Source organism: Aplidium turbinatum, chromosome 14, assembly GCF_918807975.1.
Source record: "Aplidium turbinatum chromosome 14, kaAplTurb1.1, whole genome shotgun sequence".
NCBI classification, from domain to species: domain Eukaryota; kingdom Metazoa; phylum Chordata; class Ascidiacea; order Aplousobranchia; family Polyclinidae; genus Aplidium; species Aplidium turbinatum.
Window position 1 is genome coordinate 14,927,972 of NC_137485.1, and position 23,917 is coordinate 14,951,888.

General features: G+C 38.2%; 3 protein-coding genes across 4 annotated transcripts; all 3 read right to left on the bottom strand.

Moving 5' to 3' along the window:
* Positions 1-618: 618 nt before the first annotated feature.
* LOC145783188 (serine/arginine-rich splicing factor 7-like) lies at positions 619-4,195 on the bottom strand. The gene is made up of 4 exons (XM_082594986.1): positions 3,968-4,195; positions 3,404-3,595; positions 1,905-2,039; positions 619-1,116 (listed from the first exon to the last, which is right to left on the bottom strand). The coding sequence occupies exons 1-4, from the start codon at positions 4,174-4,176 to the stop codon at positions 963-965; spliced, it is 690 nt and encodes a 229-aa protein (XP_082451112.1). The 5' UTR covers positions 4,177-4,195; the 3' UTR covers positions 619-962.
* A 9,852-nt stretch (positions 4,196-14,047) lies between these two features.
* LOC145783350 (uncharacterized) lies at positions 14,048-16,426 on the bottom strand. 2 transcript variants are annotated; one of them, XM_082595200.1, is made up of 4 exons: positions 16,059-16,076; positions 15,799-15,849; positions 14,396-15,338; positions 14,048-14,270 (listed from the first exon to the last, which is right to left on the bottom strand). In XM_082595200.1, exons 3-4 carry the CDS (start codon positions 14,673-14,675, stop codon positions 14,152-14,154), a joined length of 399 nt encoding a protein of 132 aa, XP_082451326.1. In that variant the 5' UTR covers positions 14,676-15,338; positions 15,799-15,849; positions 16,059-16,076; the 3' UTR covers positions 14,048-14,151. The 2 variants fall into 2 exon arrangements, with proteins under 2 accessions (XP_082451326.1, XP_082451325.1); XM_082595199.1 differs by having other exon boundaries at positions 15,799-16,426.
* On the bottom strand, positions 16,073-21,826 carry LOC145782925 (zinc finger SWIM domain-containing protein 3-like). Its single transcript, XM_082594685.1, has 7 exons — positions 21,617-21,826; positions 20,773-20,887; positions 19,975-20,203; positions 17,349-18,716; positions 16,912-17,082; positions 16,608-16,760; positions 16,073-16,203 (listed from the first exon to the last, which is right to left on the bottom strand). The coding sequence occupies exons 1-7, from the start codon at positions 21,772-21,774 to the stop codon at positions 16,073-16,075; spliced, it is 2,325 nt and encodes a 774-aa protein (XP_082450811.1). The 5' UTR covers positions 21,775-21,826.
* Between the last annotated feature and the right edge of the window lie 2,091 nt (positions 21,827-23,917).

The window sequence follows — 23,917 nt, forward strand, 5'->3', positions numbered from 1 at the left end:
GTGTTGTTCAGAAACCTGAAAATATTTTGGCTAAGGGAAGAAATTTTGAAACGCATTATGGATGTTACGCTGTTTCTTGGGGAACGCGGTCTTGCTTTTACAGGTTCAACCTACCGCATTGGTGATGAAAATAATGTAATAATAATAGTTTTATAGCAGCCTGATAGGCTACTATTATTACGCACAAATTCTGCAGTAAAATGTTGTATGATGTGCAATACGCCCAAGCAAACATCACGCGTTTTGCCCAAGAAGACAAAGGGGGGCAGGAATGACTCTTCATATCCTTAGCGAAAAATTTTCCGAGGCCCTGATTTGCAGTGGTGCTGGCACGGCTTGAGCAATTGTCCTCAACCCCTTTTCTCCACAGCAATATCAACCTGTACACTGCATCAACCTCCAAATTTTTCTGCGTCATCCTTTAGCTATTTTTTCTTCAGTCGTTTTGAATGTCCACGCGAAACTTATTTTTAGTGATAATCATTTGAATGTAATTGAGCGAGAATCTTTTTCCAAACTGGACAAATAATTGCATGTTTTCATTTCGTTTTTATGGACACGTCACCTAATCTTCCCATCGCATCTGCTACTAGGCATGTTTCACACAGTCACGGATGATTAAAAGCAAAAAAAAGTTTATTATAAGCAAGAATTTCAAATTTAAGCCAATTTTTAAAACATTGTAATAACCGCATTCAACTGTTCAGAATCACAATCGGTTATTTCAGCAAGAATGTCGCCAGTGTCCTGTTGCCAAGCTATTGTGCAAATGAACGAGCTACAGTGCAATGTTTGCAAGTAATAAGCTGTGGGCAGTCCACCGTTAATTTCCATGGCCGATTGAAACCTAGATTTTGAAACGCTTTGACAAAAACAGCAACAAATAAGCCGTTCCAGCAAACGTCTTGGTCTTTTCAACAAGCTTTTTAGAAAAACTGTCCTTAACGAGCTGTCACTTCGAGCTAATGTGATCGCGAACGAGATCTGGATGTTGAGCGACCGCCATTTTGATAATCTTCCTTTTCGACAGATCTTTTTTCGGGCGTTTTGCTGTAGCTTCGCGACCTCTTACCTCGAGAGTGGGATCGAGAACGAGAATAAGATTTCGAACGTGACCTGCACATAAAGTATCGAAATATATGATTGACATCTTGCTGTTGCATTGCGCATAGCTCACTGCTCCGGCAGTTTGAGCACTTTGGCAAGATGGGTGAAAGTATCCAAATGTGGTTCCTTGCATACCACAAATGGAAAAATCCCACGCTGCATTACTTATGTAGTAATAAGGCGATCCAATCTAGTGTACGATTTACTGCACTGAGGAGACCTTAAGGTCGAAATAGTGACGCCCTGTCTGCAGTTAAATATACGATCATATGTTTACAGATTGCACACATGAGGAACTTCAAAACAGTAATCTGATAGCATTTACGTCATATTGGGACTTATCATGCACTGACCATACATTTGGAAACATATTTACCTTGCATAACTGGGAGCCAAGCACATCACCTCAGGAGCACCGTCTGGGTTCATATATAAATCCCTACACTTGGTTTATCACGATTAAGACAATACAGGTAGCAATCTTACACAAAAATATTGACTATCGGTCATGAACTTCGGTTGTATAAGTTATACAGTATAACTAACAGATCCTATATTTCACAATGGACAACAGAAAGGAAATAGTACAATCTATTACATTATTATACTGTAATAAAATACTAAGGACAAAAAGGAAAACAACTTCGTCATGATAAAAATAATAGTATCGCCTAAAGAATATTTAATAATAACATCAATACCTTGCAAAATGGAGAAAGAGAAATTAAAATATCATTAAAACTGGACTACTACTAAGATAATATTATGTATTATGGACATAACAATAACAAACCTACCGAGAGTAGCTTCTTGATGCACTTCGACGGGGAGATCTGCTCCTTGATCTCGAGTAACTTCGAGATCGGCGGCTCCTTCTTCTTCTTGGAGAGCGAGATCTTGAGCGGGAGAAAGATCTACGGCTCCTGCGGTCACTGAAAGCAGATAAAGCGGGTGTTAAGCGTGATGAAAGTGGAGTAATGACCCAAACACCAAATCAAGGATATTTTTACACTGATTCAATGTCTGCAGACGTTGAACCAATTTAAAAAATAGTTGATTTGCTGTCTGGGGAGTCGTATTCCGCCTAAAGTTGCAAATTAAAAAACGCGTTGATAGCAAAGTTAGCCAACAAAACAAGGTGTAAGCGAATTCAAGCAAGCAAGACTTTCCAATGATGCCAAGCATCAGTGGGGCAGAAAAATCACTTGTGTGAAACGATGGTTAAATACATGAAATTTATCATGTATGAGAAGTGTTAATTTAATCTGCTTACAGCACTAATTTTTTAGAATTACACCGGTAGTCCGGTACAGCAACTTTTGTGTTTCAAGACAAAATAGCTTACATACACCAATTTTGACAATGTTTCAATCAAACGCAATGTTGGCATAACCTGTTTGTTTGGTAAAAATTATGACCGGAGTGTTAAGAAAAAGCTCGGCTAACCAATGCGAAATTTAATACAACATTAATGAACGAAAGCTACCTGAAGCATTGTTGTTGTAACTTTAAACTGCTATAAATGTGGCAACCATTAATTAAACAATATATAATTCTACTGATGAAAAGTTTATATAATTTGAAGAGAGGACACAAAACCTTATTGTTGGTATTTATGCTAATTTTAAAAATGTCCCATAAGTCCCATTTCTCGAAAGTATGTTTTTTTATTTTTACTATAGCAGTAACTACGAAATGAAGTTCTGTAGGTCTCGGGTGATCGGAGAGAATCTATCTCTGAATCTCCATTTTTCTCCTCAAATTCGTACATCTCATGATATGTCAAACTCTATGCCCTGTATGAGACAGGCGCAATTCCGTCAGTTAACGTCTAAAAAACTATGGCTCATCATAAACATATGTATATTTAGATGAGTACATCTGAAAGCAGTTAATAAAACATTGTAATTGTATTATAGAAATATGTTACATTGTTACAGTACATAGATGTGTTATACATAGGATTGCAGGCTATTGTTGCAATAAAGTATGATAGGTACGAAATGCCAGTCTGGGTCAAGATCAGAAAAGAAAATACTAAAAAGACAAACAATTAGAATCTCTCACTAAAATACGTTTGTGCGACTAAAAACTAAAGTACACAAGTAAACATAAACAGTAAACACACCTTTTAGCGTGATTTAAATACAAGACTACAAGATTAAAAAAGCAAGGACAGTGCGTCAACAAAATTGAAACTGTGTTGGCATTGGTTTAACGAGATAGGCAGGAAGGCAGACATTAAAAAAAAACTGTACGTGACAAATTGAAAACTCTACTAAATCTGAAAACTCACCTCCCACGGTTTCGGCGACTGTACAAGTCACAATCATATGCATAGTGACCAGTGTCACCACAATTATAACAACGATCGGTGGGATTAAATGCACGCCTTGCTCCTCCACGCGCAAATCTTCCTCCTTCATCTCGACGGCCACGTGGCATTCCATGAGAACGTTCCACTCGAATTTTCCGCCCATGGAGTTCTCTGTGCACAATTATAGTTGCAACAATGCAACAAGTGTATGTATATACCGCACTTTGTTTCTGAAGTTTATTGCTTTGCTATGTGAGGTCAATTACTTTAACATAGTATCATTGGTTATGCACTGTATGTACAATATATACTGTATAATTTATATGACAGCTGACACAGCCTTTGTTGAACAGTACCAGTCTTGAATCCTTGTTAAACAAGATGCTGAGCTCTAAAATTTTGCCAATATTGTCATTGTCAGGCAATGTGTTCTAAAGTGCTCTCAAAGTGTTCTAAGTTGGCTAATTAATCTTGTTTAAAGTTTGATAAAAACAGTAGCTATAATATGGTACACATTTCTCATAAGAAGCGAAATCTACAAACCTTCCGTCTAGCCCTTTAATAGCATCTTCAGCATCTCTTGAATCTTCAAACTCAACATATGAAAATCCAGGAGGATTTTTTGCCACCCACACATTCACAAGACGGCCATAATATCCAAATTCATACTCTAGATCTCCTTTTGATGTTGTTGAAGACAAGTTTCCAACATAAATTTTAGTACCACTACGATCACGGTCACGATAAGACATTTTTAATTTTTCTAATACTGAATCTAAAAAAAATTGTCAATATAAGTATGAGTACCTGTAACGTTTCTAGCACTAGTTGGACCATATACTTTCTTTCTATCTTTCATCAGATGAATGTTGCAACTGGTGGTAGAAATGATAATTATCCTGATGAACAGCCAAACTTTTTCAGTTTAAGTATTAGCAACATCTGAGAAATTATGAACTCCAAGGCTCCCTGAAACATGTGTGAGGTCATGATAACTGAATCATTGCAAACTTTTCCCATGCTGCATAGTGGTGGAAAGCCCAAAACCTGTAAGATTCAATAACACCATTGTGATGTCTCGGATGCAACCTATTTCGTCACCTGAACAGATCGAAGGAAAAATAGAACAAAGCCAAACATTGGAGTTTAAGCAAACATTTTCCCTTGAATTAATCATTAATTTTTTATGGGCCACCGCCCACCAGAGCCACAAAATAAGTATCACTTTTTCTTAGTAATTTTGTCTAGAAATGTTAGTTGGAAATGAATAGATTATTCCGGTGTGGCAGCTCGTGATCATTTGTAATGGAGGAGCTACAATCTTAATTCGATAACCCTAATCTGAAAGTGAGGTTCGGGTTATCAAAAAAGATGCAACCTATTTTGTCCCCTAAACACTTCGTCCCCTGAAAAGACAAAAAAATAGAACAAAGCCGAAGTCGCTGATTGGAGTTTTCCCAAACATTTCAAAATTTTCCCCTTGAATTAATCATTGAAATTTTATGGGCCACCACAAAATAAGTGTGAGTTTTTCTTTGTAATTTTGTCTAGAAATGGTAGTTGAATGTGAAGAAGATTTCAACAATCGATACAGTAGATTGCAAGCAAAAGCTACCAGTATCTACCTGGTTTTTTTTCGGTCATTTATCGGCAATTGACCGATTGTTTAGCAAAATGTCCGCAAAAAATATAGTCAATTTGGCCAAAATGTCCGAAAAAATGTATAGTCAATTCGGTCAAAATGTCCGAAAACAAAAAATGTTGTATCAGCTACTTGAAAGAAAATATTTTCATCAGAAAAAATGACCAAAATAAATAAAAAGGAAGTGGCTATTTTTCCACACTTAATCAGTGTTGTACGCGTCATTGAAATAATTTGATGGTGTCAGCGCGAATTGCCTAAAAACTTTACGGCGTAAAGGACTGCGTAAGCTCTTGAAGAAATTGACGGCGTCAGCGCTAATTTCTAGCGCTATTTTTTGCCAGCGTCTCATAAAACGGAAATATTTCAACCAAGTTCAGGCTAACAATAGCTATAAAGAGCAGATATTATGTTTTGAGACTGTATTGTAATTAGCTGCTCAGCCTATTAGTTATTTCCTTGCAGAAAAACAAGCATTTCAAAACGTTTGTTTGACAATCTGCTGCGTTTGGGACGCATATTCAGGGGCGCCAGAGCGATTTTTGGCTGGAGGGGCAAGAGTATGAAAAAAGGGCACTTTTGTTGCTGAAAGGCCAATTTGTTTTTAAGTATTAAAATAAGATATAGCGATAATGCTCATCTATCAGCTCATTATCGAGTAATGATACAAGTGTCCGCTATGCAAACAACAATGGCACGGAAGGGCATCATGCTATTTTATAATGATGTAATATAACTTACTGTGATGGATAATTTTGTGTCGTGAATATTATTTTGAGGCAAAAATAGAACATTATAATTAGGCTAAAAGCGAATAGCATAAATTGTTATATTGCAAAGTGTGCAGTAGCTTACATGACCTTAAAAGGACACCATTGCCCCCTCTTCCCTCCCCATCCACAGAAATTTGAGGGCAGGGGGGCATCCGCTCCCTCCCCCGCCTCCGGCGCCCCTGCGCATATTGTCCTTTCCAAGTGAAAACATGCGTTCCACAGCAGCGCTGGTTGGTATTGGTGTGTTGTATTTCAAAAACAAGTTAAAAACGTTTAGTCGGAAAGGTATCACTGTTCCAAGCGTGCTGTGATAGTTTAGCATGTATAAATCTTTCAACGAGGTCCACTGCACCAACATCGCTCTTTTCAGGGGCATAGAGCTCTTGAAATAAAGTATATTCAACGTCCGCGATGCCATTCATGGATTTTTCGCTTTCTGTCTCTGATCCCTCGTTTTCAATACATGGGTGATCACCATTTGGCGAACTTCTTCCGCGTGTATTCCAGGGAGCCATTCCAAGCAACGCCAAAGCCGGTAATTCGGATGAGTCGCGCTGGCCAGAATATATTGTGAAACTCTTATTGTGAAACGAGATTTTCCATGAAAACAAAAAATGACGTTTGCGCTTGACGCTTAAAATCGGCAAAATAGTTGACGGCGCTATCACTTCCGTCAACTGAAAAATAAATTGACGGCGCTAGCCTCAGCGTCAACAAAAAGTTGACGCCGTCAAATTGACGGCGTCAACGTACAACACTGCACTTAATGCTATGGTTACAATCAGGTGTTGCCAAAATTAGGAAGGGTTAAGGTAAGGGAAGATTAGGGTTTTGATCTTTGCCAGGACTAAAAAAAATTTCCAAAATACAAGTTTTTGTTTTCAACAGCTTTAAATTTCTCTCAGATTAGAGTAGAATTCTTTATCTGGCAATACTATTGTGGCTATTATTACACTATATAGTGTAAATATAGCCACAGCCAAATAAAAAATGACTGAACATTTTCAAATCATTTCAGACAAATGACCAAAAAGTCTCAGCAAAAAAAAAAAAACAGTCCTCTACACCAGGGTTTCCCAAACTGTGGTCCATGGACCATTGGTGGTCCGCGACGACTGCACAGGTAGTCTGTGGCGATATGACAAGAAATTAAAAAGTCACACATATATGTTGTATGGTCATTCCCCTAAGCACAATTTTTTTTTCTGAAACACGAAATATTTTTCATCACCCACTCTTTAATTCTGAAGATATATTTTTTTGGTGGTAATCTTTTTATTTAGATCTTCTAGCTACTTGCGTCTACCTTGCAAAACTACTTATTTCAGGCAAAAACTCCATCAACTTCAGAAATATGGAAGAAGATCGTGGATTCGGAGCAGGATTTTCCTGGAAGGGGAAAATCCCTAATGCATAAATGCGCAATTGGGGAATTCGTGGATACAACAAATCTTTCAATTGCACGTTTATTTTGGAATAAATTTGCTTCCATTTGACATGGTTAGCTCCTGCATACCTACTGATTATTTTCACATAGTTTCATCCGAAAAAAAAACAAACCTTGGCGTAATGGATCTCGAAAACGATGTTGGTCTGTAGGAAAATATGTATAAATTACCACGGATCTGCAATTTTCCTAATGCTTATTTATTTAGTGAAAAAATATCAATCCAAACATTTTAAAGTCTTGAGAACACAATAGCAGTGATGACATTACTTATCAATTGATTGATTGAATCTTTATCCTCGGACTGGGAAAGCTTCTTGCAGAGCTTAATCCTGGCAGTTTTGCATACTTGTAGAGCAGGGGTCGGCATAATGCGGCCGGCGGACAAACTTTTTGCGGCCTCGAACGATCTTACTGTCAGTGCATAAACTAAAGTTTCATCATTATCTACGCGTGAATTTATTATATATCATAACAAAAAGCCCTTTAACATGTGTCCCGACATTACTCGGTAACTCCCATGTAGGCCTACGCTACAAAGTCTTTTGCGAGGTTGGATGGCTAAGTCGCAGTGCTATGTTACAACGGTTTTATGATTTGCGAAACGAAATAGTGACTTTCTTGATACGGTTCAAAAGAATGCAGGTTTCGGCATTAATGAACTTAGTGATCCTGATTGGTTAACAGATTTAGCCTTTTTCACTGATTTCACTTCTCATATGAACAAGCTAAACTTACAACTACAAGGATATGAGCAATTTATTAATCAGATGTATGATCATATTACTGCCTTCGTAAACAAGCTAGGCTACGTCTTTGGGAAACTCAACTAATCAATTCCAACTTTGCTCATTTTCCCAATTTGGGCCTTTTTAAACCTTAAAACCCTGATAAGTACATATCACTTATCGTTTCCACTAAAACTAACTTTGAATCTCGATTTTGCGATTTCAAAATCAAAAAAACAGATTCGATTTATTTGCTATTCCATTTTCAATGGATGTCAATAGGCTACTGTGCCACATGAGATGCAAATGGAAATAATTGAACTTCAATCATCCAACATATAGAAGGCCAAATACGATTCAGTTCCAATTGCCAACATTTATAAAGAATATGTCCAGAAATCCACCTATCCTCATCTGTATGACAATGCAAAACGTGTAATGTGCATGTTTGGAAGCACGTATTGCTGTGAGCAGCTTTTTTCAAAAATGAATTACGCAAAGATAAACTTCGCACTCGCCTGTCAGATCGTCATTTGAATGACGTATTGCAAATATCATCAACAAAGTTGCCAGTTGATTTAAACACCTTGGCCATGACACAGAAACAACATCATCCTTCACATTGCTAAATGATAAGTAAATAAAAACAATGTATTGCGTTTTAATACGTGTTTGATAATATATATGATATGCGTGTTTGATAATAAATATGAAACGGCAACAAACACGTCTCATTGTGCAATAGACACAGGAATAGGAGTTGCAGGTGCGCCATCATTTTAAGGTAAATGTGGCGATTGTTTATAGGTTGAAATTTATGCGGCCCGCACGTTACTGGAAGTTTGTAAATTTGGCCCAGTAGTACAGAAAGTTTGCCGACCCCTGTTGTAGAGGCTTTGAATTACTGACGCAGGCCCGGTCACCAAGATTGACAAAGTGAAGTTTCCGATTGTTGAAGTCTTGTTGCCAGGAAATTATTCCATCCATTAGATGCCGCTGAATGGAGAGCAGTCGTTAATGTGCGTTGCTCAAGCGCACACACCGAGAGTCGAACCAGCGCCGCTTGATCTTGAAGCTTCTTCGTTCCAGAAGTCACGCGCTAACCAGGCCTGAAAAAAAATAGGGAATCGGGGAATGATATTCCCGGGAAATTTGTCGGTTTGCGGGAAATGTTTACCGTAAAAATTTTTACCGTTTTTACCGTTACTAACGTCTTTCATTCACTGTCAACCGTCGTCGTAATTTGCTGACACATTGCAGTTCCGACACTGGTTTGTATCACTGCGTATTTACGACGGAATGGCCCGTTTCGGTGAGTCCGATTCCTTAATGAGGGATTTTTTTAATTTTTTTTTTAAATTATTGGGTACCGTAGCCTAATTATCATTGCCGTTTTAGGGTTAGGGGTTAGAGGTTAGGTACTCACCAAATATATTGCAGTAGTCTGCCCGAAAGCGTCGTAAAAAGCATGGGATTTGGGAAGTGTCATTGAAAAAATTTGAAATATTTGCGGAGGTAGGCTATACAAAAACATCCATAAAAAAAATAATAATAAAGACACTAGCGACGAGCTGCTCATTCACTGGAATGGGCCACGCATAAGCAATAGCATCAAGAAACATAGAGCAATAGCATCGTGAAATAGGCTCTTAATCTACATTTCAAAGAAAAACTATTGCATTTTAGTACCAATGACGTTCGCTCGAAAATGTACAAAGTGTCTGCTTTGGTAGACAGACCAAACAACAAGAAATCGTCACCATTTTTTATGTCCCGGTAATGTATTTGTAGTAATTTCGCATGGGCAAAACTTGCTTGCGGTTTCTTTGATTTGCAAAAACAGCTGCTTTAGCGTCATAATTTTAATTTTGTTGTTAAATTAATTAATGCGTTTCGTTACTTTTCGTGTAGCAGACTGGTTGTTTTATAGGTTACAGAAGTAATTTTTGCAATGTCTTGTGTACTCACTCAGCGAAACTTGTTGTGCATTCAGCCGTCTGATCGTTTTAGTGCTATATCGGGTCTGCTACTATTCGGCGAGTTCCCTATTCAGAAATTTTTTGAAAATCCAACGACGCCTTCTGTAAAGCCAACAATAGAATATTATTCAATATTCAAACATTGAATCAATGTAAATACGAACTGTTAGGCTAATTAGGTTCTTTGAACAAATCGAATGGCTTTTGTAAATTGATGTTTCTCAGGTACAACCTATACGGTACCTGGTCAGCAATAGTCCCCTTTTGAATACGATTTCAACGTCTGGCCACTTTAAAACAATGTAATTGCCTTTACATTACATGCAATTACGTTTTGTTGACATCAAAAATTCTTTGACTGCTTTGAGTTACAGCATCGTTTTGTGAAAAAGGTTGTTTTGATGTAAAATATCTTTGAAATATCATATAAAATCAACAAATAGCTTATTTAAAAAATGAATGACATAAACATGACGCAAAGAAGGTGGATGACGTAGGATGGATGACGTAGGCCTACATGTCAATTTTACTGTCAACGTCTACTGACGGTACGAACTGTTCATGGTACGAATTAGGTTGCATCCTATTAAGTTAATTTGATGCCTCATCACTCACATGCTCTCTAGCACAATCTTAACATTTTTATGGCACATCAAATCTCTTGAGAGTACTGTACTAGGCTACCAGAGCTCACGTGTTATAGCGATTACCCTTTTTCTTACAATTTAACACGGGTGCAACCTAATTTGTAGCATGAACAATTTGTATCGTCAGTTCGTACCTTGAAAAAATCGAGAGAAAAAATTTAAAAAAATCGAAGACGCTAATCGCAGTTTTCTCAAACATTTTAAAAGGGTTAGGGTATCGGTTAGGTATCGGTATCCGCAAACAAGCAAACTGAAAAGATCGCGAGAAAAAATAGAACATCGCTGATCGCAGTTTCCGCAAACATTTTAAAATTTCCGGTAATGATCCTAAGAGTTTGCCGAAGTCGCTGATCGCAGTTTACGCAAACATTTTAAAAGGGTTAGGGTTGATCGGAGTTTCCGCAAACATTTTAAAAGGGTTAGGGTTGATCGGAGTTTCCGCAAACATTTTAAAAGGGTTAGAGTGTTTCCACAAACAAACAAACTGAAAAGATCGAGAGAAAAAAATAGAACATCGCCGATCGCAGTTCCCGTTTTTCTGCAGTTTCCGCAAACATTTTAAAATTTCTGGTAATGATCCTAAGAGTTTGCCGAAGTCGCAGGTACCGCAGTTTCCGCAAACATTTTAACAGGGCTTAGGGTTGATCGGAGTTTCCGCAAACATTTTAAAAGGGTTAGGGTTGATCCGAGTTTCCGCAAATATTTTAAAATTTCTGGTAATGATCCTAAGAATTTTTGTTTGTTTGCGGAAAATTTTAAAATGTTTGCAGAAACTGCGATCAACGACTTCGGCTTTTTTCATTTTTTCTCTTGATCTTTTCTAGGTACGAACTGACGGTACGAATGGTTCATGACCAGTACGAATTAGGTTGCATCCATTTAACACCATCACGTGATGTTCCGATTGCTTTTTTCTTACGATTTAACATGTGATGTTGTGATTGCCTTTTCCTTTCGGTTTAACACATACGGATTACGGATCACGTGGTTTGTCGTTTGAAGAGAAGCGCAAACGAGAACCACGCACTCTAAATGATCAAACGACATAATACGATATTTTCGAACTGGACAGTCGGACCAGTGCGAAACGATTTGTACTGGTTCGTGGAGAACTTGCACTACACATTGGCCGGAGAACCAGTGCTAAGATCAAACCCTGTAAATGATCCAGGACATTTTGCATATTTCAAACATGTACTATGTTCCTGTTACTGGCAGCAGCGGACGAGTGGTTAGTGCGTTGGGTTCGCAGTCGAGAGCCTGCATGTTCGACTCCAGCCATCCGCACTTGCTGTTGTTTCTCTGGGCAAGAAACTTTACGACCAAATTTAAGTCATAAGTAGAGTAGACAACCGGAAACAGACATTGCCGTCGGCTGCAGCGTGCATCAGGTGTACGTCGGAAGGCGTACACTGATGCATAGCTCTCAAGTCCGCTTTCCGCAATGCAGGATAAAGATATGAAAAAAACAAATACTGACAAATAAACCATTGATTGATTGACATTTGTAAATTTGCCTCTGAACACCCCCTACACTAGCCTGTATACCGTAATATACTTTCTTGACATATCTCAAATCACTGTTACTCGTAACCTGCCACCAAATTAGGAACCCATTCCACCTTTAATGCACCAAAAACTGGGAGAGATCAAGAATTTCAGATTTTTTTTTTTTTTTTTTCATATTGAAAAAAAAAGGCTGTGGCTATTCTTACAACATATTGTAAAAATAGCCTCAGAGGCTATTCTTACAAGCACCACTCAAGCATTACGTTTGACATCAATATGCGCTCATGCGTGATCTGGAACTGGTATACAAGTCGCCACCCTGGTTAAAAAGGCGATGACGTCACACAGGAGGAATCCACCATAAAATGGTGGAAAAGTGGGGTGAAAATAGTCAACCATGACAAAAAAAAGCATGCAAGTGTCCGCTTTTACCTAATAGCTATGTAACACAGGCCCGAAAAACACCACATATCTCCTTAGAAAAGAGTTAAACTTGACCAAGTTTAACTATTTATCCGAAGAATACTTCTAAAGATACCAGCATTTAATCAATAATATATCTTTGTCGTTTCTGCTTCGATTTTTACAATTAAACCATTGCTGGAAAGCGCAAGCTATCGTTTATCCAAATGAAGGTCAGCCAGACTCTAAAAGTTAAAAATATTTCTTAGGTAAAGAGTTGAACTTGACCGACTTTAACCATTTATCCCAAAAATACTTGTAAAGATACCAGCATTTAATAAACGCTAATCTAAAGAACATATCTCTGTCTATTGACAAGCAAAAGTTGAGGTTGATAGCTTTTTCACAAAGCGAGCAACCGGGCTTCAAACACAAGCAAATAGCGCCCGATGACTCGTTGCATTTCCGAATCGAAGCAAGTATACAAGTCTCCCCGGTCTGCGATCATTATATGTCTTTATTAAATTAGTTGTAAGTTGCTTGTTTCTGCTTCGATTTTAACAATTGAACCATTGCTGGAAAGCACAAGCTATCGTCTATCCAAATTAAGGTCAGCCAGACTCTAAAAGTTAAAAATATTTCTTAGGTAAAGAGTTGAACTTGACCGACTTTAACCATTTATCCCACAAATATTTTTAAAGATAACAGCATTTAATAAACGCTAATCTAAACAACATATCTCTGTCTATTGACAAGCAAAAGTTGAGGTTGATAGCTTTTTCACAAAGCGAGCAACCGGGCTTCAAACACAAGCAAATAGCGCCAGATGACTCGTTGCATTTCCGAAAAGCTAGGCTATTTACAAAAAGTGAATACCGCACATGTTAAACAAAAACTGTACATATTTTGAGCACAGCACAGTAACTGTTAGGCCAGATCATCACCCATGTGTCCCTCCTCTCCTTGCCTAGATGAGACCTGCCATTTGTCCTCGCAACCCTTTTTGTTTCCCGACCAAACTGAGAAGTTTAGAGTTTCGTTATTTGTTGGATGCAAATAGACGCATGCTTACATTTTTGACCACCTTAAAACACTAAACCAGTTTCTGCTCGACATAGCCTACAGTGTTCAATTTTTGTCCCAGGAATCAACTCTTCAAGCAATACTTTCCCTACTTTGTGTGCACTAACATCCTAATTTATATGCCATTGTTAACAATTGCGATATTCGTGAATTCATTTGAGGCTTTGGGTACCGGAATTAATATACTTATTTGAACTAGCAAATTCAATCCACAACACTTTCCACTAGGCTGTTACTTAACACTAAGCACGCATATGCGCTGCGATTTGTGGCCGTGTTAGCAACTGAAAAAAAGCCTTGGTGTGAAGATCACAGAATTGTTCAAAATGTGAGCTCAGTAGCCTATTACTGTGCTTGCAACTGCATGGTGCTATCAACGTGCAAAACAACTCGGCTCCAGGTCCCCTGCGGTCACAGACACGCATATTATCCCTGAATAGGGGGGTATCGCGTTTGCCATTCGCTCATTGTCGCCTGGTTTGATTGCAAACAAGTCTGTTCTATGTAGTTGCTTTCCTCATTGCGTCCAGTATGTCAGCACAATTGCTTTATCATCGCGAACGCCATTGTCACTTTTCCTCATCCACCTTTCCCAGGCTTGTTCGCGATGAAAGGCACAGAGTAACACGTAGCAATCTGCGGAACAAGAAGTCGTGGGCACTGAGTGGTAAAGTACAGTAGCAACTTAACAGTGACGACACAAATGCATGAGCAATGGAGACAGCACACAAGCAACGAAAATGTTAATGCAATTCACTAACTTGAAAAAACGCTTTCGATGGCCTTGATTTCCGCCTCACATTTATCGGTCATGAAAAACGAAGGGTTCCAGTTTTCTGACCACCCTTTTACAACAGAAAGTGCTTCTGCTATGTCCGAAGCTTGTTCATTTTGGATAATAAACGTAGCAACAACCTGGTAACCAACATTCGTTCTGACGCAAAGAAAAAATAGAGGAAGGGAATACTTGGACGTCTTGTAAGTTGCATCCAAGAGGCAAATGCCTTGGCCGCAACGATGCAACAATCGTATTATCTTCATCTAAGATGAGTTACAATCAACTAAATTTTCATCTTATGATAGTAGCCTACAGAAATAATATACGGTACTGTACGTAACATTGAAAACCACCAAGCCTACTACGTGAATATGGTAAAAAATAAATTGTCTCAAAAAGATTGGTTGTGACCCAAACCCTGCCTTTGGTTACCGCTGGACATGTCACTTGGTCCAATCAATAACACCACATAGGCGTATGGATTTGGCACACTAGATGGAAAAAATACAAAAGAGGTCAGTGAAGTAGGCTAGGCTACTTTGAATCAACAAAGCTTTTACACCTGAAAACTGAGTGTCTTTAAGAAACGAGATGAAAAGTTGATGAAACAGAACACATTTACATATGTTTATAGCATTTTTTGCAGTTAGTAAACCGTTTCCTCTTTTATGATGCCTAACCTCCACTTTGGTGAAAACACTGTGCTTTGCAGAAACCTTTTCAGAATCTTTGTCAACAAAGAAAAGGCTTATTATTGTAGTATGAATATCAACACTTAGTACACTAGTGAATTACAATGACAGGATGTTAAAAATCAACATTAACATGGCACCGTATGCTCGTTTCTGAACAACAACAAGCTTCGTTCCTGCTTTTGCTTCGTACTCTTCAATGGATCTCATGGCATCTTCAACTGAAGCCAACCACTTTCAACAATAAACAATTGATTTTTTACTGTTATAAACTTATGGATCTTCATCACCCATTTTTTGCCATAAGAAATCAAAGCATTTATGCCATAGCCTAAGATTACAGTGAAGAAATGTAAATACTACACACATGCAACAAATCTGGATTTAGCGAGTATAAGGTAGCTGATAGTTTGAAGCTCCAGATTTTCTTCTTTCCTTCTACTATAAGTACTTCACCACATTTAGGTTTGTTTTATTCTGATGACAGCTCCTGATGAGTCAGTCAAAAAAAAAACTGCAGCTTCGAGCTACCTTTTACTTGCTATTTTCAAGTTCTGTACCACCATTTGCTATGAAAGAGTTCAACATACGTATACTAATTGTGTTAAGTTGGAAACAGTAAAATAGTTGAATATTGATGAACTGTTGAAGGTCTTGTTGGACCGTAGTATATTGCAGCAACTACATTACAAACCTGTACTAGTCCATGACTTTCAGCCAACTCTCCCAAAGAATGTTAAATGTCCTAAATGCATCAGAACTTTTAATGCCAGGATTGGACTCATTAGTCATTCAAGAACACATCGTTAGCGTTTTATGTGAGGACCATTGAAGAAACGATTTTTATCAAATGTTACAAGTTTCAAGCATAACGCGTCAAGGCCAATAAGTCTTTTCGTAGTTCACGGTTTACATAACCTTGGTTTAATTGACAAAGCGAGATTGCAGTATCACCTGAACATTCAATGTCACTTCTCCATAAGGTTGCATTTCCTGCAGAACCAAGACTTCGTTTTTGGCGGCATTGTTCTACCAAGACATCTCAGATGGTGCCAATCCAGACACGAGTCGCACATGATGCTGTCGCCTGCATCAAGATCTAAATAACAGGAGATGCACAACCAGCGGCCTTTATTTCGCAAAGTGGTCAGTAGGTTCTCCATCAACGTCCAACCGTCAAAAGAAAAATGTCTTCGCACAGAAGCAATGGCAATGTTTTCATCTAAACACTTCATTGGAATTCTTTCGGGCAACGTTTCAATTTCATTTTCTTCGATCAGTCGATCGCTGAATGGACGCAAGACCTCTTCTACTACCTCAGAATCGACAAACCAACTGAGTATTGCTGAAAAATATGACCATGGGTGACTTTGTTTGATGTAGCCTACGTACGCTTTGACGTAGCCTATCGGCTAGGCAGACCCACAGAAGTCAAAGTGTAGTTTTTTAAACTAACGTAGGCTATAACAAAAATGAAGTCACACAAACATAAATGCAACAAACCTGCTTCTTTCTGAAAAGACAACTTCAGTCTGAATGGAATTGGTCCGCTCTTTTTTTGTCTCTTGCGTGGTAACCCAATGACTGTCAATCCAGCTCCTTTTGGCCTGCCACGTTTCATCATCTTCGGTGGAAATTTAATTGATCCTGCATCATCTGTTAATAAACACGAGAATCGAATATAGGCTACAACGTAGAAAACATCACTATTTCAACGTTTTTATTAAAAAATTAATAAACATAATGCATTATGCAATGCAAGAAAAAACAACTAATCAGAAATGAATGTTTCAGAAACAGCACATACTTGTAAAAGACTGAATAGAACTGGACGGTGTCTGCATCATAATCGCACTGGTATCAACGGTCGACAAGACGTCACCGGGTGTGTGCTGTAAAGTACTGTTTGAGACCGTAGGAAATACAATTCCAGGATCATTGCTGGAAGATGTTGCAGCAGCACTTCCAGTATCAGTGCCTGAAAAGGATCATGCAGTTGTTCACAAAAGCAGAATTACTGAGCATCTGCAACCTTGTATAATCGTAAATTAGTGCGCAACTGCGCATGCAGTACATATTAGCCCACATATTGGATAGCTCAACGCCATAAAAATCATTGCTCAAAAAAAAATTGACTGCAAAATCACGACGCAAGTTGCAGTAACTAACCCATATCTCTTCAGATATTTGAAAAAGTAGGCTAGTTTTTCTGATTTAGTAAATAGTGCTAGCATATAGGCCTACCTTTCTGAGTTTGACCCAAAAAGTTCACAACTTGGAATTTCTTTCCTTCCTGCAAGAACTCTGCAATTTGTCGTAAATTATCCAGGTTGTATTGGAATTCATCCATTCCTTGTTCAGATATCATTAACGCAATCTTCTGGGAAATATCTTGAACACGGCGATACTTTTGCTGTTCTGATAAAACACATCTTCTTTGAGGCTTGTTAAGAATCTCAACAGCTGGTAATGTGGATGCAGGACCGTTGTCCAGTGAGTTTCTTGTCAGGCGATGGGATTTAAGAAAATATTGCATTGTCCACCGTTCTGAACAAAGATTGGGATTGTACTCTGACATATGGAGCTGCCTTCTAACTGCCAAGACATGCCTACAAGGTAGCAGCATTGATGATGTGAATCCACAAGGACATGCTGTTGTTGTGACTGCCAATTCCCCATGGACACGAGATTTTACTATGGCAGAATCATTCAAAATCTCTGACATGACAACCTTTTCCGCTAACTTGAATTGTTGTTGCACATGAATATATGCAAATGGTGTCAGTAGCTGTTGGTATTGTCTCTCCGCCACACTTGAAATCGCATCAATTGGAACCTTAAGGAAAGCATTTGACGCTTTGTGGTCACGTTCGGTGGAAAGAGATTGGATACATGCCATCAGATCTTTAAAAAACATGGTCATTCCTGAGTATCTTGTTATGACACTTTTCAACTTTCCATTGATGGATTCCAGTCGATTATTAGTTCTGTTCAAAAAATTAGCTTTCAAGTTGCTCAGTCCATCCACCCATTGATGTCGAATAGCATGCCAGTTATCGTTATAATATGTTGTGACAGCAATTGGGACTGTGTCAACGAATTGGTTATACAGTAAATTATAAGCTGACTCATTTTTGGCATTTGCCAGTTTTCCTAAAATTTCCAGTGATACCTGCCTTTGGGCTGAAGAAATGCCTAATTTTTCCATGGAAACTTCTCTACGAAAAGTGCGAAGGGTATGAAAATAGCAAATTAAAATTTCTGCAGTAGGCAGCATTTTCATCATGGCATCCCGCTCTGTCATGTCTTTGTCAGCCATTACAACCTCCACTTTATCCCAAGCTGGATTGTGGAGTTTAAACTGAGTTAACAGCTTGCTGATGGTCAGTTTGTCTTCAGTGGCTACAAGCCACAGACACACAATTTCACTCTGACCTAAGCCATCAACATTCAGCATCACATATAATGGCATTCTCAAGTCATTAAGTTTGTAGGTTGCATCAATCAGCAGCATTTCGGGATATGCCGCAAAGGTTTCCCGCATGTCTTTCGTTTGAAAGTATATCGCCTGCAATTGTTTGTCATCATCTGCAAACACATCTACTGCAGCACCTAAAATGAAAATAAACTGAGGATTAGTATACCCTACAAAGCAAGAATCTTGACAATCCTGGGCCAGACTAAAATAGCGCAAAACAATTAGGCCTATTAGGCACTCCATCAGATTTAAAAGCAAAAACATCAACTTTTAGTGAAATTTGTTTTCTATTCTATGTTATTTTAATTATTGGCCAGAGGAAGGATGTTTAGGCCTTTGGTAATATTTACATCATATAATCAATGTTCCAACTGAGCGGTTGTATACCACTCTCACCCCATTCTCTAAAAGATGCCACATTGCAATGCTTAGGGTCCGTTAAAAGGATCCATTAGGAGTAAACTTTTACGTAGATTTCAAATTTAGCAATGTTTTCTATTTCTATCCACTCAAAGTAGAATTGTTTCAAGATATTGAAGACCTTTGATTGAATTCCTTGATCCCGCTTTCAATCTTACAATCCCCATAGCGCCTTATGTTGCAACAAAAATCTTTGGAGCATGAGTTTGGGAAAGTAGAATGAATTCTTGTGAAGAAAATGAAGCAAAAAATACTCTCAATTGACCCTTTATAGCTCAATGTTGCAAATTTTCCACACGTTGTAGGGTACTGCTAATGTTCTGTGTTGGTTATACTAGACAAACGTTTTCTGAATAGAAAAACGTCTGAAAATTAGATATTTTTCTTGTGTAGCCTACTATGATGTGCGTACTGGTAATCCGCAGTTTGCTGCAGTAGACGGAGTCTATTGACCGGTAAACCAGGCGGTCAACACTTTAAATTGAACTGGCAATGGTGAGATTGAACCCACGTCATCGAAATAATTCATCTGCAGTCTAAACCATTACGGCAAGAGGTCAATCGCGAATTGCTTAATTGACAATATATCTGAAATGGTTCAAGAAGAATGCTCACAATATCATGTGACACTCAATCTGCAGCAGCGACCTGTAGATTGCAAATACGCCTACGGTGTTGACCAATGTTACAGGCAACCTGGTAGCCTATTCTTGCATTGCTGCAGTACTACAATGATGCAAAAAATTAGATTTTTCCAAGGTCATGACCCTGACCACAGCTTGCACACACACATCCGGCTCTAGGCCGGAGTCACATCACCTCCAGTACGGAGCCAGAATTTGACCGGAACCGGAGCTCATTCTATCACTACTTATCATACTGCACATAGAAATTAGAAAGTCATCTCTACTATTTAGCATGAACATATCTTGTACTGTATAACAGACAAAAAAGTTTTGTCTGTCGACTAACCTTTTTCTTTGTTCATTTCATTAATAAGTTCATCATAGGTGTTTTCATACAAAGGTCTCTGTTTTGCGGCAATATTATGCAGATCTTTAAGAATAACTGTTTTTCCTGTAGAAGCTGCAATGTGCTTTTGTACCAACTTTTTATTTGCTTTGGTGGCAAGCATTTCTCCGATCACACTGCTTTCTGTTTCATTTAATCTTCGTTGTTTAGGCATCAAATTAAATGCATTCTGAAAAATAATTTATATGCACATAATCAAGAAAACGACATATCTTTTGACAGGTGTCCAACCCACAGAGATGGGCAAGATCACCAGGTTTGGTGAATCGGCGGCTTGAATATGACCAGTTTCGCACAAACTGGTCATATTCAGCATGTGCGTAGTCATGCGCGCAAAGTGAAATGACCACTTTACCGTGTCTTACGATGAAGTCAAGATCAGAAAAACTGTCTTGCAACATTCTTAACGTGTTTTAGTACAGTAGCAAACAATATTTGAACTTCAAGTGTCATAATCAAAATGCAATTATACACGAAAAGTAATTTTTTGGATAGAGGGGGTTTTGGACGGAAATTTCAATTTTTTTTACTAGTGGTCTTAGAATGTACTGTTGTATCCTAAAACCTGGGTTAAAATTGAATTTGAAAAAAAAGCCGATTAACCCCCCCCCCCCCCTAATGTTATTGCTCTTTTTTATCCTTCACATAATTTCTGATGAAAGCCTCCTTATCATATACAGGGCTAGTGTGACCATAGCTCAAAGGCTATGACTACTACAAAGGGTTATTTCCACTTACTTCATTGAAATCATGATTATGATCATTGACATTACTAATCTCAGTGATGCATAGCGCTTTTCCATCTGACGTTGCATTTACTTTGATTCCAAATGGACAACCTTTGATAAAAGTACTGAAAAACAACAAAGATGAGGTGACATAGGCCGTGTTGAATCACCCATAAGTACACCTGAATTAGCCATAACTCACGTTAAAGTAGCCATACAGCAAGTCATGTCAAATTGCCCATAAGTTGCATCCAATTACCGATAAGCCCACCTGAATTACCCATAAAGTCACGTTGAATTAACACAAGTTCAGCCGAGCATTCTCATAAATCTAGTCGATTTACCCATAAGTGACGTCAAATTGCCAAAAAGCTGCGTTGAAGTACCCATAAGGCATGTCTTTATGGATAATTTCATGAGACTTACGGGTAATTCGACGAATTGTGCTGATGAGCAATTCGACGTAACATATGGGTAAATTGACAAAACTAATGGGTAACTCAATGCAACTTAGGAATAATTCTGGGCATGACAATTCAATGGAAATTACAATAGACAGCATGCGGGAATGGTTCAGCAGAATATATGCATTTTGCTAAGTTCTAAGCATTCATAAGGAATGTAGGCAATTTGCACTTATGCAAAACTCAATCTATTAGCAAAACTTATTACAATAGACAGCATGCGGGAATGGTTCAGCAGAATATATGCATTTTGCTAAGTTCTTAGCATTCATAAGGAATGTAGGCAATTTGCACTTATGCAAAACTCAATCTATTAGCAAAACTTATGCATATAGGCTACATGAGTAGCTCAACCTATGGGCACCCAAGGACAAAACCATCATTACTTACCTTTGATTTGGTCTTTTTCCTTGACTACATGATTTGGGTGTTCTTCCTCCATGCACACAAGCATACTGTATTGTATTGACAAAGTTTTCTTTTTCCCATTGTTTAATAGCCGAAGAAAGTGTCTCAAAACTGTAATATAATGCTCCCTTCGTAATCATGATGACGATGGATTCATTGACGTGTAGTTTCGATCAGCAAAATCAGCAACTACCGCGGTTCACTCTACGATCAAGTGTGCAGCACAAGCCAATACGCATGCGCGCGAAATTACGTATGAGCGTCGTCGGATGAAACGCCTGAGCGCATTAAGGTCTTGCTCGAGTAAACAACGTCTTGCTTGAGTGGTGCTTGTAAGAATAGCTTCAGAGGCTAGTTTTACAATATGTTGTAAGAATAGCCACTTCGAAAAAAAAAATTCAAAGGAAATGCGATCGCGATGAGACAATATCACTAAACCACTAAACCAGTGCTGCCAGATGTCAACAAGCAAAATTTAGTCGCTTTGCGATTTCATTTAAAGCAACATTTTAAAACAACAAGCCCCCGCAACATGCACAATGTCTTCGCAGAAAACAAGTTTTAGATGTAATTTTATTCTTAATTTCTCATGAATCGTTTATTTTTTGTCGTTGTTTTACGCTAGTGGTTCCATCAAAAATCTGGGAAAACGATTTATTTTTTCCACTTTGTTTTGAAAAATAACTGGTAATGGAACCACGGAAGTAATCTACGACTGAAGCAAATACGTCTATCCACTACCGTTACATTGGAGAAAAAGTAGTGTCGCAACTCCAGCCGCTGCGCTAAAAAAAATGTGGCACGACTTGCGCTATTGCTACCGAAGGCAAAATATAGCAAAATTACAAAAGTAGCGCGCTTTTTCTCACATCTGACTATCAAGTACCAATGTATTTATTTCTTCTCACATCGAAAAAATAAAGAATTGCTTCGAATCGGGCAAAAAATATGCGACTCAGACTCCTCGGTTTATAACTATTGCCGACTCTGGACCTCTATGACGTGTGTTCAATTTCCACCCAAACCATAGGCTACTCTTTTTTCGTCTGTAATTACCAAACAAAGTTCAAAGCAGGATCAACTCTCTGGCTGAAGTCACTTAAACATGTTCTGATTGTTTGGCGGTGTCATCTCGTTTTAAAGGCATTGTCATGTTTAGGTGATTACTGTAAGATCGTCTAGCGGTGCGAGTTGCCTAATGTTACACTCGATCTTCAAATGATGATTGATTCTATTCGAATTGTCTGCTTGTATAGGCTACCACCACCAAGCTGAATAGGTTGTTCCATGGCCACCTGGAGGTGCGGCCTGATTTGTCACATTTTGCAGATTTTAATTACCGTTACGATACTGTTAGTGTTTGGCTGACATTTTCTGAGATGTTTTTACTTTTTGCTGTCTCCTAATGATATAAAAGCTTTTTGTTGGCTTGGGAAAGCAGTAGCAAATGAGAAAACATAAGTTGAAAATCGCTCAATCAGACTGTTATTGAAAAATTAACAGTCTGACTAAAATCTTCGAAATCAAATTTTCTTTGTTTTTCAACATCTGATGATGCGAAAACCTATTGTGTCGTCTGGGAAAAACAGTAAAGAAAGCGAAAAAATCTAATTTTTAGAAAAATTTATTTAAACAGTCGCCTAAAATTGACAAAATCTGGAAATTTCTGCAAAATGTGACAAATCAGGCCGTATCTTTAGGTAGCCATAGTTGTTCTAAGTTTGAAAAACGCGCAATTGTTTTATCGAAGCACTTAATCGTTAGGTTGCTTCCAGTCGCATTTTTTCTGGGGAAAATAAATAGACTTGTTTTAGTGTTAATAGACTTGTTTTTTCCTGATATTGCAGACAAAGGAAAAACATAAATGTTTTTTTCTGTAATCCAATCAGACCACCAAGTTTCTAAATAGGAAATTTTTGATTTCGTTTGCACAATTTTATACTCACAAAAGTGATGTTACAGTTAATCAACAAGTTTAAGGCGGAAAAATGTGATCACGGATCATTTATTGCTGAGTATTTATTTATTATTTACAGCAGTTGCGGGTTGCGGGTTTTTGGGCTTGTTTTTGTTTTTACTGCGGGTTTTTGGGCTTGTTTTTGCAGCAATATTAAGCACAAAATAGCAAAAAATCACAACAGTTTTCATTGAAATTCTATGAATTTCGCTTTACAGTGAATGAATCAGAGTGAATTTTAAGTGAACTTTTTTCTGTTAAACTGGATAAGCGCATTTAGCGCCTTAGCGGAAAAGTGATGGAACGTCACGTGAAGGAGGAATGGT